This window comes from Urocampus carinirostris, chromosome 11 (assembly GCF_059441175.1).
Source record: "Urocampus carinirostris isolate Australia breed hairy pipefish chromosome 11, RoL_Ucar_1.0, whole genome shotgun sequence".
Lineage (NCBI taxonomy): Eukaryota > Metazoa > Chordata > Actinopteri > Syngnathiformes > Syngnathidae > Urocampus > Urocampus carinirostris.
In genome coordinates this window covers 33,446,155-33,458,514 of record NC_142359.1, presented here as the reverse complement: position 1 = coordinate 33,458,514, position 12,360 = coordinate 33,446,155, and the positions used below count along the sequence as shown (strand labels likewise).

Below are 12,360 nucleotides of genomic sequence, written 5' to 3'. Positions count from 1 at the left end.
CCTAGAGAGGTAGGACAGAGAAAGACCCTTCTAGGAGACTGCCACCCGTCGCCTACTCTTCTCTCCTCCGTGTTGTCTCCTTCCTCCATGGGAGTCAGTTGCTTGCAGGTGTCGTCATTGCACAGAAGTCTGATGTCAGAAAAGGAGCAATGTTAGACCTCACAATGAGTATTTTTATTTTCTTGAATTAGTAATAGTACAAATCTAAATCTGGGTGTTTGGACCAGTCCAAATAGTCTATTTGTATGACCAGTCATCAGAGTTTACTCAGCATGCATGGCTTCCGGAATAATCCAATTGGAAGGCGCGAAGAAATGAACCAGTAAGTTTTGTTAAGTGAGCTAGCCAGAACGAAAAACAAAACATTTCAGAAGAAAAAAAAGTATGTGAATAAAGCTGAATAAACAGAAGGGGATTACTAAACATATTAACTGTTGGCCTTAACTTCAACCTTAAAATGGACTTGTGTGTTAGCCACTACTTAGGTATTGTGGCCTAAAACAGAATTGCATTTTCCAGCACAATCAACTCATACATAAACATGCCGCCAGAATACGAGTCGTACGTGTCGGAGGAAAGCGAGTGTTGGTCCTGGTGGAACTCCCTCATGTTGGCGTATCTCTCGTTGTACGTCTCCGTAGAGCCCTCGTCCCTGAGGATGATGGGATGACAGCTGTTGTTCGAGTTGGAGCTGTGAACAACACGTGGGATGAACACAAAAATGCGGACAAGGCAGGATTGCTTTTTTCTGTACATGGAAAGCAAGAGAACTGGAGGAACAGCGAGGGCTAGCATTAGAGCTAAAACTGGGAGTACCACCAAGTAATAGTCAATCAGGTTCAATCTGTGGTGGGCCGTCAGGACTAAACATATATTTACAGTTTAGTATTTCCCTTTATGTATTGCTTGTCTACACTTTTACAGAGCACACCTGGTTTAAATTTACTAACGAAACTCTATTTTTTCTTTATACAAGCCGCATCAGATTCATACCTGCAGGCTGAAACAAATATAAAAATAAACAAATTTAAGTCCATTCCACACATTTTGAAGAATTTGGCATTGAATCATTCAGAACGCCAACGGCTCCCCGCACCCGAACAGCTGACGTCTTTTTCAGCTAAGTCGTTTTAGGTTCTACTCTGTTCATTTTACTTTAAGTGTTTTCGGAACATGGGACCATTCGAGATGGTGATTACAAAGACAAGCACATATTCATTACTGTGCGGAGAGAAAATACAACACCAATGATACAGAAAGGGAAGTCTAGCATTTCTGATGATTCAGTCCACTGCTGTTCCATTCGGATGTATACATCTTTATTTGTGGGTGAAAAAGGCTAAATCTTGTGAGTATTTGGTAAATATTACAAAAAATATTGCCAAACCTCTCGTTTTTCTCCTGTACTCTATGAATAATGTTGGCAAAAATATGAACACATTTCTCTCGAAGGGCGTCATAAATATTTCCAGACGTCACCAAGGCGTTTTGTATTTATAATGCATTCCGTGTGGAAATGAGCAGCTCGCTGTTTTCTTCTATGCCACCGAAAAAAAGAATAAGCCCGACCATATTTAAAGCCATAGTGGTTATCCATCCATTATCTGCACAGCTTATCCTCAGTAGGGTCGCGGGGATGCTGGAGCTCATCCCAGCTATCTTCGGGCAGTAGGCTGAACCGGTTGCCAGCCAGTTGCGGGGCACATAGAGACAGACAACTCACTCGCTCATTCACACCTAGGGACAATTTGGACAAGTTAAGCACCTCGGCACTCAAGTTGGTCATGCTTTCGTCCCTCCAGATGAAACGGGACACAAGAAAGCGGCCATGTCACTCGGGTCAGGGTGACACAACAAACTCTTATGTTCAACAGGCCCGACAGCTTTCACTGGTTTACCCCTGCCGCATCATACAGGTGGCCTGCCTATCCCTTAGAACGCGTCTAAACATCACACTATCCTTTTACAACACCTCTCCACTCATTCCTATCACCAACAAGAGCTCTAGCAGCTTCCACTATATTTAGACCTCTTTCCTGCAGTGCACTCATAACACCATCCATCCATGTCAATCGCGGCCTTCCTCTTGCTCTCCTTCCATTTACTTCTACTCTGTAGATCCTCTTCAACATTCGCTCCTTGTCCATCCTATCCATGTTTCCAAACCAACCGTGTACTGTCTTATCCACACGCTTGCTCAGTTCAACGACTACTCTAGTTCTGTCTCTCACAATTTCATTTCTCAATCCATCCAATCTTTTCACTCCTAACATACTCCTCAAACACTTCATCTCAAAAACATTTAATTTCCTTCTCAAATCTGCGTTCAGGCTCTAGGTCTCTGCACCATACAACACAGTTGGCAAAATCACACTCTCATATAGTCCTCTCTTAAAATCTATACTCATACTCTTGTTGCCCATCACTCTCCTCAGAGCACCCAAAACCTTGCTTCCTTGATTCACTCTGTGCAATACCTCGCACTCCATTCCACGAACTGGAGCCACATCACAACCCAAGTACCTAAAGCTTTCAACCTCTTCCAGGACCTGTCCATGCAACCTTATTTCCAACGCCATGCCCACTCCATCACGTGAACACTTCATCACCTTACACTTCCCAACATTCACACATAACTTACGCCTATCACACACTCTTCCAAACTCCATCACCAACCTTCTCAAAAATAATAATTATTACTATGGATGGCAGTGTGGTTAGCGCGCAGCCCAAAGCATGAAGAAAAAAATGAAAGAGTCGTGGTTCACCACAGGACCACATGGAGACAGACAACCATTCACTCTCATAATCACAACTATGGACAATTTATAGTGTCCAATTAGCTTCTCGTGCATGTTTTGAGTGTTAGTGTTAATGTTTCAAAGAATGCCAGGCTGAATAGTCGGCCCTCACACATTTTCAGCTTACCAAATCTGGCCTGCTTTCCGAAAAGTTTGGACACCCATGATATAAAGGATTTTTTTTTTCAATGTTCAGCCAAAATGGGGTCTGATGGCATGACACCATGACTGTAAACTGTAGTTAGAATTGGGCCCTATATATACTTCAACTAAACAGTAAATATCTGCCGATGCGCGGGCCAAAACCGGCATTGTATGTAACAGTATCGATATATAAATACGCAAAAGTGTACTGATGAAAAGAGTCATATATGGCTAGCTAGCCATAGGTTCACACCCCTTGGTCTAGCGCTTCCTGAGAAGAATTTTTAAGGGATTAGAATCAGCAAGCACACAGCTCCTCTTGGCAACATTCCGAACAAGGTTGTCAAAATCATGTATTGCGAGCCGTCACACACAAGAAGGAAAAAAAATGAGAAAGGGGGTGAAAAACGTAAAAAGAGAAGATGACCGTCATCCCCACAAGCTCAACGGACATCGGTGCGCTCACCTCTTGGGAGGGAAGCACCAGGCTGACCTGGGCAGCAGGACGGGCGTCAGCAGCTGCCCGGTGTTGCCACCTACTGTGCTGACGGACGTGCCAGGGAGACGGACGGCAGCCTGTGGGGAAGCGACTGCCATGCCAGTGTTGTTGGCGTTGTTGATGTTGGCGTTGGAATCGGACAAGGAATACGAGGAGGGCGTGAAGTTGGTGGAGTCCATTAGCTTCTCGTGGGAAGGGCTCTCGCCTTCACATGGTGAGCCCTTTTGGCTAATGTTCAATGGGATCTGGGTGGTAAATGACTGCTGCAAGGAGGCACGCCCGTCTCTCTGGTTGTAGTAGTTGATGTGGTTTCCAAACAAGCCGCCAGATCGCTGCGAGAACCGAGAGGTGTTAACAGAGGCATAGGAAGACAAATGTTATCTTACAAAAGTGACTGGACTACATGTGTGCATGTGAATGCAGCATATGAATTTTCTTTAAAAGAGCTTCCGTAATTTGGGACTTTGTTATCCTCTGCTGCTATCTTCTGGCTTAAAGTCATCACCACAGCCTCACTCAGCTTATTCATGATATGTGTGCAAGTACGTGCATTTCTTGTCATCTTTTTGGGGGGTTTGGTTTGAGACTTTACTAGAAGCAGGCCTTTTCTTACTTTCACAATTCTCATGCAACAGAAATTTAAAAAAAGCCACACAGGACAAGCATCGAGTTTCTTTCCAGCACTCCTCCCAACATCTATTCCTCGAATTGAATGTGTTCTGCCTGAACGGCTCTGACAAAAGTAAATAAAAACAGATAGATGGAGTTGATAATTAAGCACATATGGCTCATTTGAACTCAGTTGGGAATTGTTAACACATACCTAATAAAGCAAATATTTAAACTTTAACTTTTTTATGACTCATGTGTTGCGATTGGTATATTATTGTCCAGCTATCTCCCAGCTAGCGTGAGTGTGCTGAAGACTGTTTTGTTTGCTACTGATTAGCCGCCATTAGCATTTAAATAGCCTACTGTTTTCAGTTGGTTTATTCCTGGCTGTTTTTGGATTCATTGCCGGTTAGCCTGCTCACTGCATGTTTTTGGTCGGCCAGCCTCACATTTATCTGCCAAGGCTGCAAACTCTTTTCAGTGATTGCTCCCGGTTAGCCCCTGTTAGGTCTCTGTAATTTATTTTGGCCAGTTAGCCCCTTTTTGGTTGCTCGCCCTTTGTTTTACCATCACTGCATTCACCATTTTCTCCAAAACACTACCAGAACCTGGCACAAAACACTTGTAACCTCTTTGTCATATATTCACATTTTGGAATAAATACCTTTAAACAATTATTCTCTAAAATAACAGCGGTTATTTTTTTCTTTGAACTATGCACCTTATGTGGAACTATGCACCTTATGTGGAACTATGCTCCTCGATGTGGCTATTCTGTGTATTTTCCTACATCTCGAAGGGTGTTTTAACTAATTACCTGGCAGGATTATTAACTCATGATTATTTTCCAATCCCAATTCTTTCATGAAACACTAGTTGTTCGCTCAACAGGGCAAGGTCAAAATTGTCAACACAGGGCTAGAGCGCCCTCCTGTTTTAGAGCCATATTGACCAACTGTATGTTATGGTAACATTAATTCAGTTCCCATTTAGAGTGATTTTTATGCTTTCTCTACAAAACAAACACATACACTTGATTGATGAGCTGATGTCATGATAAGAGCTAATATATCAGTCTCCACCTGAACGTGCCTCTCTAAAGCAAGTTAACTAGCTGAGCAGCCACCCTAACGTTATTGTTCCTGCTTCAGTGCCTTCGCCCCGGTAACTTATCCAATCAGGAGGCGCGGGATGGGTAGCGAGGAGTGAGAAGGAGGGAAAGTGAGGAGTAGGAGCAAGAGAGATAGAGAGAGTGTCGCGGTTGCATCTGAGATTTAATAATCAGCCGGTTGAACTAATATCGATATCTGTCAAATTCCCAAATATTGGTGGCGACAATTCGCCCGCCCGATAATTGATTGACCTCTAGTGGAGTGTGATTGTGAAACCTTTACCCTAAAGATATCGTCCTCTGATGCAGCCGACACGGACTCCCTCAGGCCTTTGTCTACCTCCTCTTCCACTGTCAGGTCTCCGGATATGGCTCTCCTTATCTCTGGACCAATGTCGTGGAGAGTCCGCAGGCCAGCCTAAACACATGTTCATTACATTTTAAAAGGTGTACTTATATTAAACCAGCTCAAATGTTATTGTTGAATGATGTAATGATTTCCAAAAATAGGGTCTCCACCAAAAAAATGAATGTTTATTTTTAGGTAGATAAATACTTTTGTTTGTAAAATAGATATCTACTGTCCAAGGAGGACATGCAATGGTGTTTTTTATTGTTGAAACTACAATTAATGTTTTGCCCTAAAATACCATCTATTTTAAAAATATGCTGTAGGTATGACATATTGCCCTTTTAAGGTATTACTTTCCTGTTTTATTATATGAGGATAAAACAGGAAAAGCAATACGTTAGATTAGAAAACATGATCTGATATAGAAAATGGCGATTTATTTTTGAGGCTTTGTTTTTTTAAATTTGATGAAAATAGATCTTTGGATGGGTGGCACGATGTATGAGTGGTTATTGTGCAGTCCCACATTGTGGGGATGCAGGGTTCAAGTCCACATCAACCTATACAGTTTTGTTCTATTTCATATTACATTTTTCTTAAAAAAAGCAATATGATCATATTCAGAGACAACTGTCTTGCCTGCTTGCAGACCTCGCTGCTCAATTTCAGCTACCCCAGCCTCCCCGTGTGGAGTTTGCATGTTCTCCCTATGCCTGCAAGTGTTCGACTCCGGGCACTCTAGTTTCCTCCCACAATCCCCAAAACATGCATGTCAGGTTAATTGGCCGGTCCAAATTGTCCCTAGGGGTGAATGAGCGAGCGAATTGTCTGTCTCTGTGTGTCCTGTGACTGGCTGGCAACCAGTTCAGGGTGTCCCATGCCCACTACCCAAAGATGACTGGGATGGGCTACAGCACCCCCGCGACACTACTGAGGATCAGCGGTGCAGATGCTGGATGGATAGTTTTGAAGATAATTGGAAAAAAAAGAAAAATATTTTAAAATAATTTTCAGATGACTGTGCACAATCATTGGTCATTCTGCCTGAATTACCAAACTTCAAGTGACTGTTTTCTTGTTTTTTTTCAAAACTATTATTTAACACAATGTTTTTCAAACTTTTTGAACCAAGGCACATTTCTTCCACTGAAAAAAATCCTGCAGGAAAGCCCAGGTCAGTGCTGTAGCATCTCCGGTAAAAGTAAATCCAAATGAAGCTTTTACTAGATTACACAGGGACACAAATTAGATAATTTCCCACGGCACCAAAATTTTTTAAATCACTGCAGTTGAAAAACACTGATGTAACCGATATTTATGGATTTATGTGCATTAAACAAATGTATATGTTGTGTGCAAGTATCTTCTGTCTCTTTTCTCCGCCAATGAGAAGCACGAGGGCGACTATTCCTCAAAGACCCACAATCACCCACTTTGAGAAAGGTGGATCTACGAGCAAGCTCAAAAAATAATTGTTGAACAGATTTCTTCAAAAGCCCCTTTTAATGGGAAATTACAATTAAACATGGGATAATTTTCTTCAAAACAATTTAAGTAACATTTATTTGTATAGCTCTTAATCACCAAAAGGCTTAAAGGACTGCACAATCATCAATTACACCATCCTGCTGAACTGGAACAGTCATGCGGGCATGGAATCACTCAAAAATCTTAGCATGAGAAAAATGAGAATCCTTGAAGAGGGGCCACACAAGAGGTTCTTAAAAAAGGCCAGCTGATGGAATTTGTAAATGAAAAATAAATACATAGATGCAGGTTAAAAAAATATCAGTTTCCTTTCCTGATATGACCAATAGCCACAACTGCTTTGTGCATACCTGCAGAGAGAGGGCAGTTTTGGGTGGCACTTTGGCTACCAGCCCTTGTTCTTTCCTCTTCTTGAACTTGCGAAAGTACTCCTGAATGAGGAAAGTGGCATAGAACTTTCCAACTGTCACCTCATCGTCTGAAGGGAGAAGAGAGCAAATTAAACGGAGACAAACAAAAACATTGGGATTATTTTAAGAAGGAGAAATAAAATCTACCGCTTATTAATGTCAGAAGGTTGCTAGTACGCATTTATCCACAAAAAAATGGGGGGGAAAGATTTTCATGTTTGTCATTGAATGTGTTTACTGGTTCATATTAACAGTTGAGTGAATTCAGTTTTACTCATAAAATCATTATTTTTCATAGAATTGAACCAAAGAATTGCTTCTTTTTTTAAGTAGATTTTAATACAGTAAGAAAAACAGTACGTTTTTTATTAAAATTCCCATAAATGTTAGACTACAGAGGGTTCCTGATTAAAAGCCTCATGCACAAATTCAAGAACAAATCTCTGCAGCAGATTTAAATCTGTAAATTGTGCCGCAATTAAAACATTACTTTGTGAACTCTATTCGCAGCTGTCAATCTTAATCAACTAGCACAGCATTTAGGCATTTGTATAATGATTTTTGTTTCTTCTTTTGACATACCAAGAAACAATTCATTTTAAGTATGGAAGTAGAGTTTAATACAGTAAGAAAAACAAGCTTGTTTGAAAAAACGTATTATTATCATCATCATTATTATTATCATTATTATTATTCCTATTATTATTAATTTTCAAAAAGCTATCTGAAATTTCCAAAAAAGACTACACACCACCAGCAGGAGGTACCACTTGATCCAGCAGTTTCATGCTGGTTCTCTTCCAGATCTTTTTTACGATAGCCCTCAGTTCCTCATTAGCTTGCTCCAGATTACCTTAAAAAACACACTCAACAAATAAGAAAAAACATGGAAAAACAAGAATAGTGTGAGTGAAAGTGTGCATTACCCTCTGTCTTGATTCTCAGTGCGGTTCTGACCAATGCAAATAGCGTAGCATTGAACATGACTGTTCCGTCGCTGTTCAGTGGCATGTTCATGGATACTAGACGCTAAATGCACAAATAAACAATGTTTTAATATTCTTCAGAATTATTTTTAGTCCAAGTATTCACAAGCGTGCTCACCTTGCAGGCAACCCTGTGAGGACAGAGCTTCCCAAAGCCTAGTGGAGGCTGGATTCTTCGGAGCAGAGTCACTACATCCAGGTGCTTGATCCTCCCTCTGGGAAAAATCAAACTTTAAAAAAAGAACACTAACCGTTGACTAAAGCTATAATAATCTAATGTTTAATCAACAAATAATTGATTCATAAATGTGCTCTCAACTATTTAAATGATTGATTATCTATTATCTTTCTGTAGGGATAAGGAATTCTCAGGATTCAAGCCCCTTGAAAGGTAATTTTTACAAGTTATTACTGTGCTCCATTATGGAAGATGTACTGTATTTGTTTTTAACATTGTTGCCGGTCACCTGTTATTAAAATTCTGATCTTATTTTTAGTATCTTTGACAGTACCCTAGCTCCAACCAAAACCCCAACCCTAGGTCAAATCAAAACCCGACCCTTAGGGGCCGGTCACACAGACATTTGCGGCTGAATCACGGCTAAAATTTTGCGTTTTTTTTTTGCCCGTGGTTGCCCGGGATGGAAAATGCGCAAAATTTGACAACCCGCCGTTCGTCTGTGGTATGGCCGGAAAAAAGACGCCGGCGACTGTTCCGCTTCCTCATCGCGTCATTTCTGCGTCATTTTCTCGTGTGGACCACGGGTATAAAAGCTCCCGAGCCGGTGTTGTGCCCAAATCCGACTCCTACGCAACAAATCGCGCTGTATATACGCGGAGAAAGGCGTTTGACTGTCACACGTGTAACACGCTAATTTCACGTAATAACACCGCGATACAGGCGCAGAACATGCTATTACCATGCTCCGCCCACGATTACCCGCTGAAATTTCCCGTCCTACCCATGTGTAACTACGCCCTGGCCGCGGCCAGAGCACGTCGTTCCGCGTCATTTCCGCGTCATTACCTCGTGTTGACCACGTGTGCGGCACGCGGTTTAACACGTGCTCAAACTTTTGAGCAGCTCAAAAGTTTTGAACGCGGCCAACTACGTGAAAATTTCCGACCGCGAGTAAAGCACTGCTCTATCTCGTCTATATGGCGGTCTCAAAACGTCCAACAGCGCCCAACGACATCTGCTTCACGGCCAGAAGTTAACGGCCGCGGTCCAGCCTCGATAAACACGTGAAAGGCTGTGTCCACGCGCTCTCAAGAATTGAACAGCGCAAAATTTTTTCGCGCTGCCACCCGCGCGTGAATTTCCGACCTCGTGTTTAGCACCGCTGTATCTCGTCTGAATGGCGATCTCAATGCGTCCAATAGCGTCCGCCTCAAAGGCAGAAATTTTTGGCCGTGATTTAGCCGCAAATGTCTGTGTGACCGGCCCCTTAGCTAAGCCAAAACCCTAACTACAACCGAAAGCCTAACCCAAGAATTTTCACTGGCTTCACTGGAAATTAATTAAGAACCCTGTGTGAGAAAGGCCCTACCAGTTGTGCTACCAGAGATGTTGATTTCCTAATGGTCAAAATTTCCTTTAATTGGTGTGTAATTCAAAATCCTTAAAACGCTTTGAAAACCAAAACCCTAACCATAGCTCCAACCAGATTCCTCAACTGGATTTTTTAGGCCCAATCTTAACTCTAAATCAAAAACTGGGATAGGCATGCATGTCAATTTGGCCTCGCATACATACTGCAAAGAATGGCAACAGCTAGCTTTTAGTAGCTCATTACATTGAAAAGAAATCCATCGATTAAATCGGACTCTGAGTCAAGTCATAAGAACGCAAAGAAATGGATTCATATCAGGAATTGACTGAGGCGGTGTCGGGATAGAGGCCAATAGCTGTGTTGCAGCCCCGGCCCACTGCTGCGCCTGTGTAACAACTTACCCCAGGTACCCATGCTACGCCAGTATCTCCTTAACGCTAGATCCATTACCCATGAAACGGATGGCCTGGAGCAGCAACTTGTGAGAAACCGCTACATTTGTATGTAAATCACCTCGGAGACTTGGCCCAATCCAAGGATACCCAATGTTAGCATTGTGATTCTGTGTTTTGTTTTTATTTGTAGACCCATAGTTGTTATTTTTTCATAGTCATATGCTCTCAGTTAGTAAAATTTGACCTCTGGTGGCTTTTAGGGTGAAGTGTTGCTACTTCGCGAACTCTCACGTTTAGCGGGGAGTTCTGGACCCCATTAAACGCAATAACCGAGGAATTACTGTAATCGTATCAACATTTCTGTTTGGCAGTTAGGGCCGTATGTTTGCCCACCACTGATATAAGGTATCACTCACTTAGCCTCTGGGTCGTACTCTGCCCAGATCCTCTTAAACTCGTCAAGATGATGCGGTCCCAGGATGGACCAATCTCGGGTCAGGTAGTCAAAGTTGTCCATGATGACAGCCACAAAAAGATTGATGATCTACAGCAAAATTCAAACACAAATACCAGCACTCGTTCTCTAAAGCTATCGATTGTGAGTGGGTATTTCAGACTAAGCACTAACCAGAAAGGCACAGAGCATGTAGAAGCTGACAAAGTAAATGATAGCAAACTGGCTCCCGCAGTCCTCCGGGACGGAGACGTTCTCATTGGTGGATCCTTTCTCGCATGGCCGGTAGGGCTTGCAGGCCAGCATGATTTCTTGCCACGCTTCGCCTGTTGCGCATCTGTTAAGACACCAGTCGTTTCAGTTCTTTTAAACCAATTACATTGCGCAGCTGGAGCTCCAGTGCTAGATGTTAATTCATAATTCATCAATTCAATTTATTTGGAAGGGAAAATTATTTTCACCGACACCAGAGTGTGTGTCAAATGACCTATTTACAGCACCTAGTATTTCCAAGGGGTCTCCCATCCGAGTACTAACCAGGCCCAACTCTGCTTAGCTTCCGGAGATCGGGCATTCTCAGGCCAGTATGACCGTAAACAGGTCACCTTTCTGTACATTTTCTATAGCATCATATCAAATTTTAAGTACATTCCATTTTTAATGTGCCGGATGAAAAAATAGAAAAGCGTGATTTTTCTTCTTGAAGCTTGCACAGATACTCAGATAGCAAGAGCTGCGGCCATTCTGCCCTCTTTGAGAAGTCACTTTATTAAAGGGACATAGCACTTCCTAGTGGTGAAAAAAAACATTCATTAAAAGAAACACAATTTAGAGCTGAGTAATGAGCAAAAAAAACATGAACTAACATACAAACGTGCATTATTTTAAATACTCATAGGTCTAATTTGTATTTATTTTACATTACTTGGGGCTCATCTAGAGGGAGATGGCATGATCGTCCGCAGTCTTGCAGCAAGCTGTACCCTCAAAAACCCCAAAACATGCAAAAAGCTGGGCAAAGAAATGAGAAGCAAAGAGTTGCGGTTTGGTCACTTTGAGTGTATATAGTTGGTAATCTTCGTTGTGCTTTGTGGCACTCGTTTTTGGTTGCACTGTACACAACATTTAGTAGTCAAATACAGAAGAGTGTCCCTTTAAAGTTCTTTCATCTATTTTAGTCCCATAAAATTATTTTGGGGTCATTATAAAAAAGATACGTACAGAGCTAGTTGTTCTTTGTCGTTTCTTTTAATTTAAACAAAGAAAAAAAACATTATTTTGTTCAAAACTGCACCACTTATTGCAAAATCCTATTTTTATTCCTTTGGCAAAAAATGTAACCCATTTAAGGTATAATTGTACTTTTTTAAAGATATTGTACGTTGTTTTAATACTTGAAGAAGAAAATGAATTCTTAAAAATATTTTTTTCAACCCTTGTTTGAAATAAATGTGTTAAAACGAGCAAAATTATATACCTTCACAAGATGAGGCAGTTTTGCTTATGTAGGAATATTTTTTTCTTTCTTTATAATATATCGTAAATCCTGGACCTC

The 12,360-nt window shown here is 41.5% G+C and overlaps 1 protein-coding gene across 1 annotated transcript in view; it reads right to left on the bottom strand.

Annotated features, from left to right (window-relative positions):
• The window catches only part of cacna1c (calcium voltage-gated channel subunit alpha1 C), a 215,457-nt gene that overhangs the window by 14,912 nt on the left and 188,185 nt on the right, over window positions 1–12,360 (bottom strand). Inside the window, exons 37-46 of the mRNA XM_088348735.1 lie at window positions 10,980–11,142; window positions 10,768–10,895; window positions 8,522–8,618; window positions 8,344–8,446; window positions 8,169–8,270; window positions 7,358–7,485; window positions 5,451–5,585; window positions 3,412–3,776; window positions 566–691; window positions 2–129 (exon numbers count right to left, since the gene is read on the bottom strand). Coding sequence (XP_088204861.1) covers window positions 2–129; window positions 566–691; window positions 3,412–3,776; window positions 5,451–5,585; window positions 7,358–7,485; window positions 8,169–8,270; window positions 8,344–8,446; window positions 8,522–8,618; window positions 10,768–10,895; window positions 10,980–11,142 — 1,475 coding nt within the window. The remainder of the gene's footprint in view (window position 1; window positions 130–565; window positions 692–3,411; window positions 3,777–5,450; window positions 5,586–7,357; window positions 7,486–8,168; window positions 8,271–8,343; window positions 8,447–8,521; window positions 8,619–10,767; window positions 10,896–10,979; window positions 11,143–12,360) is intronic.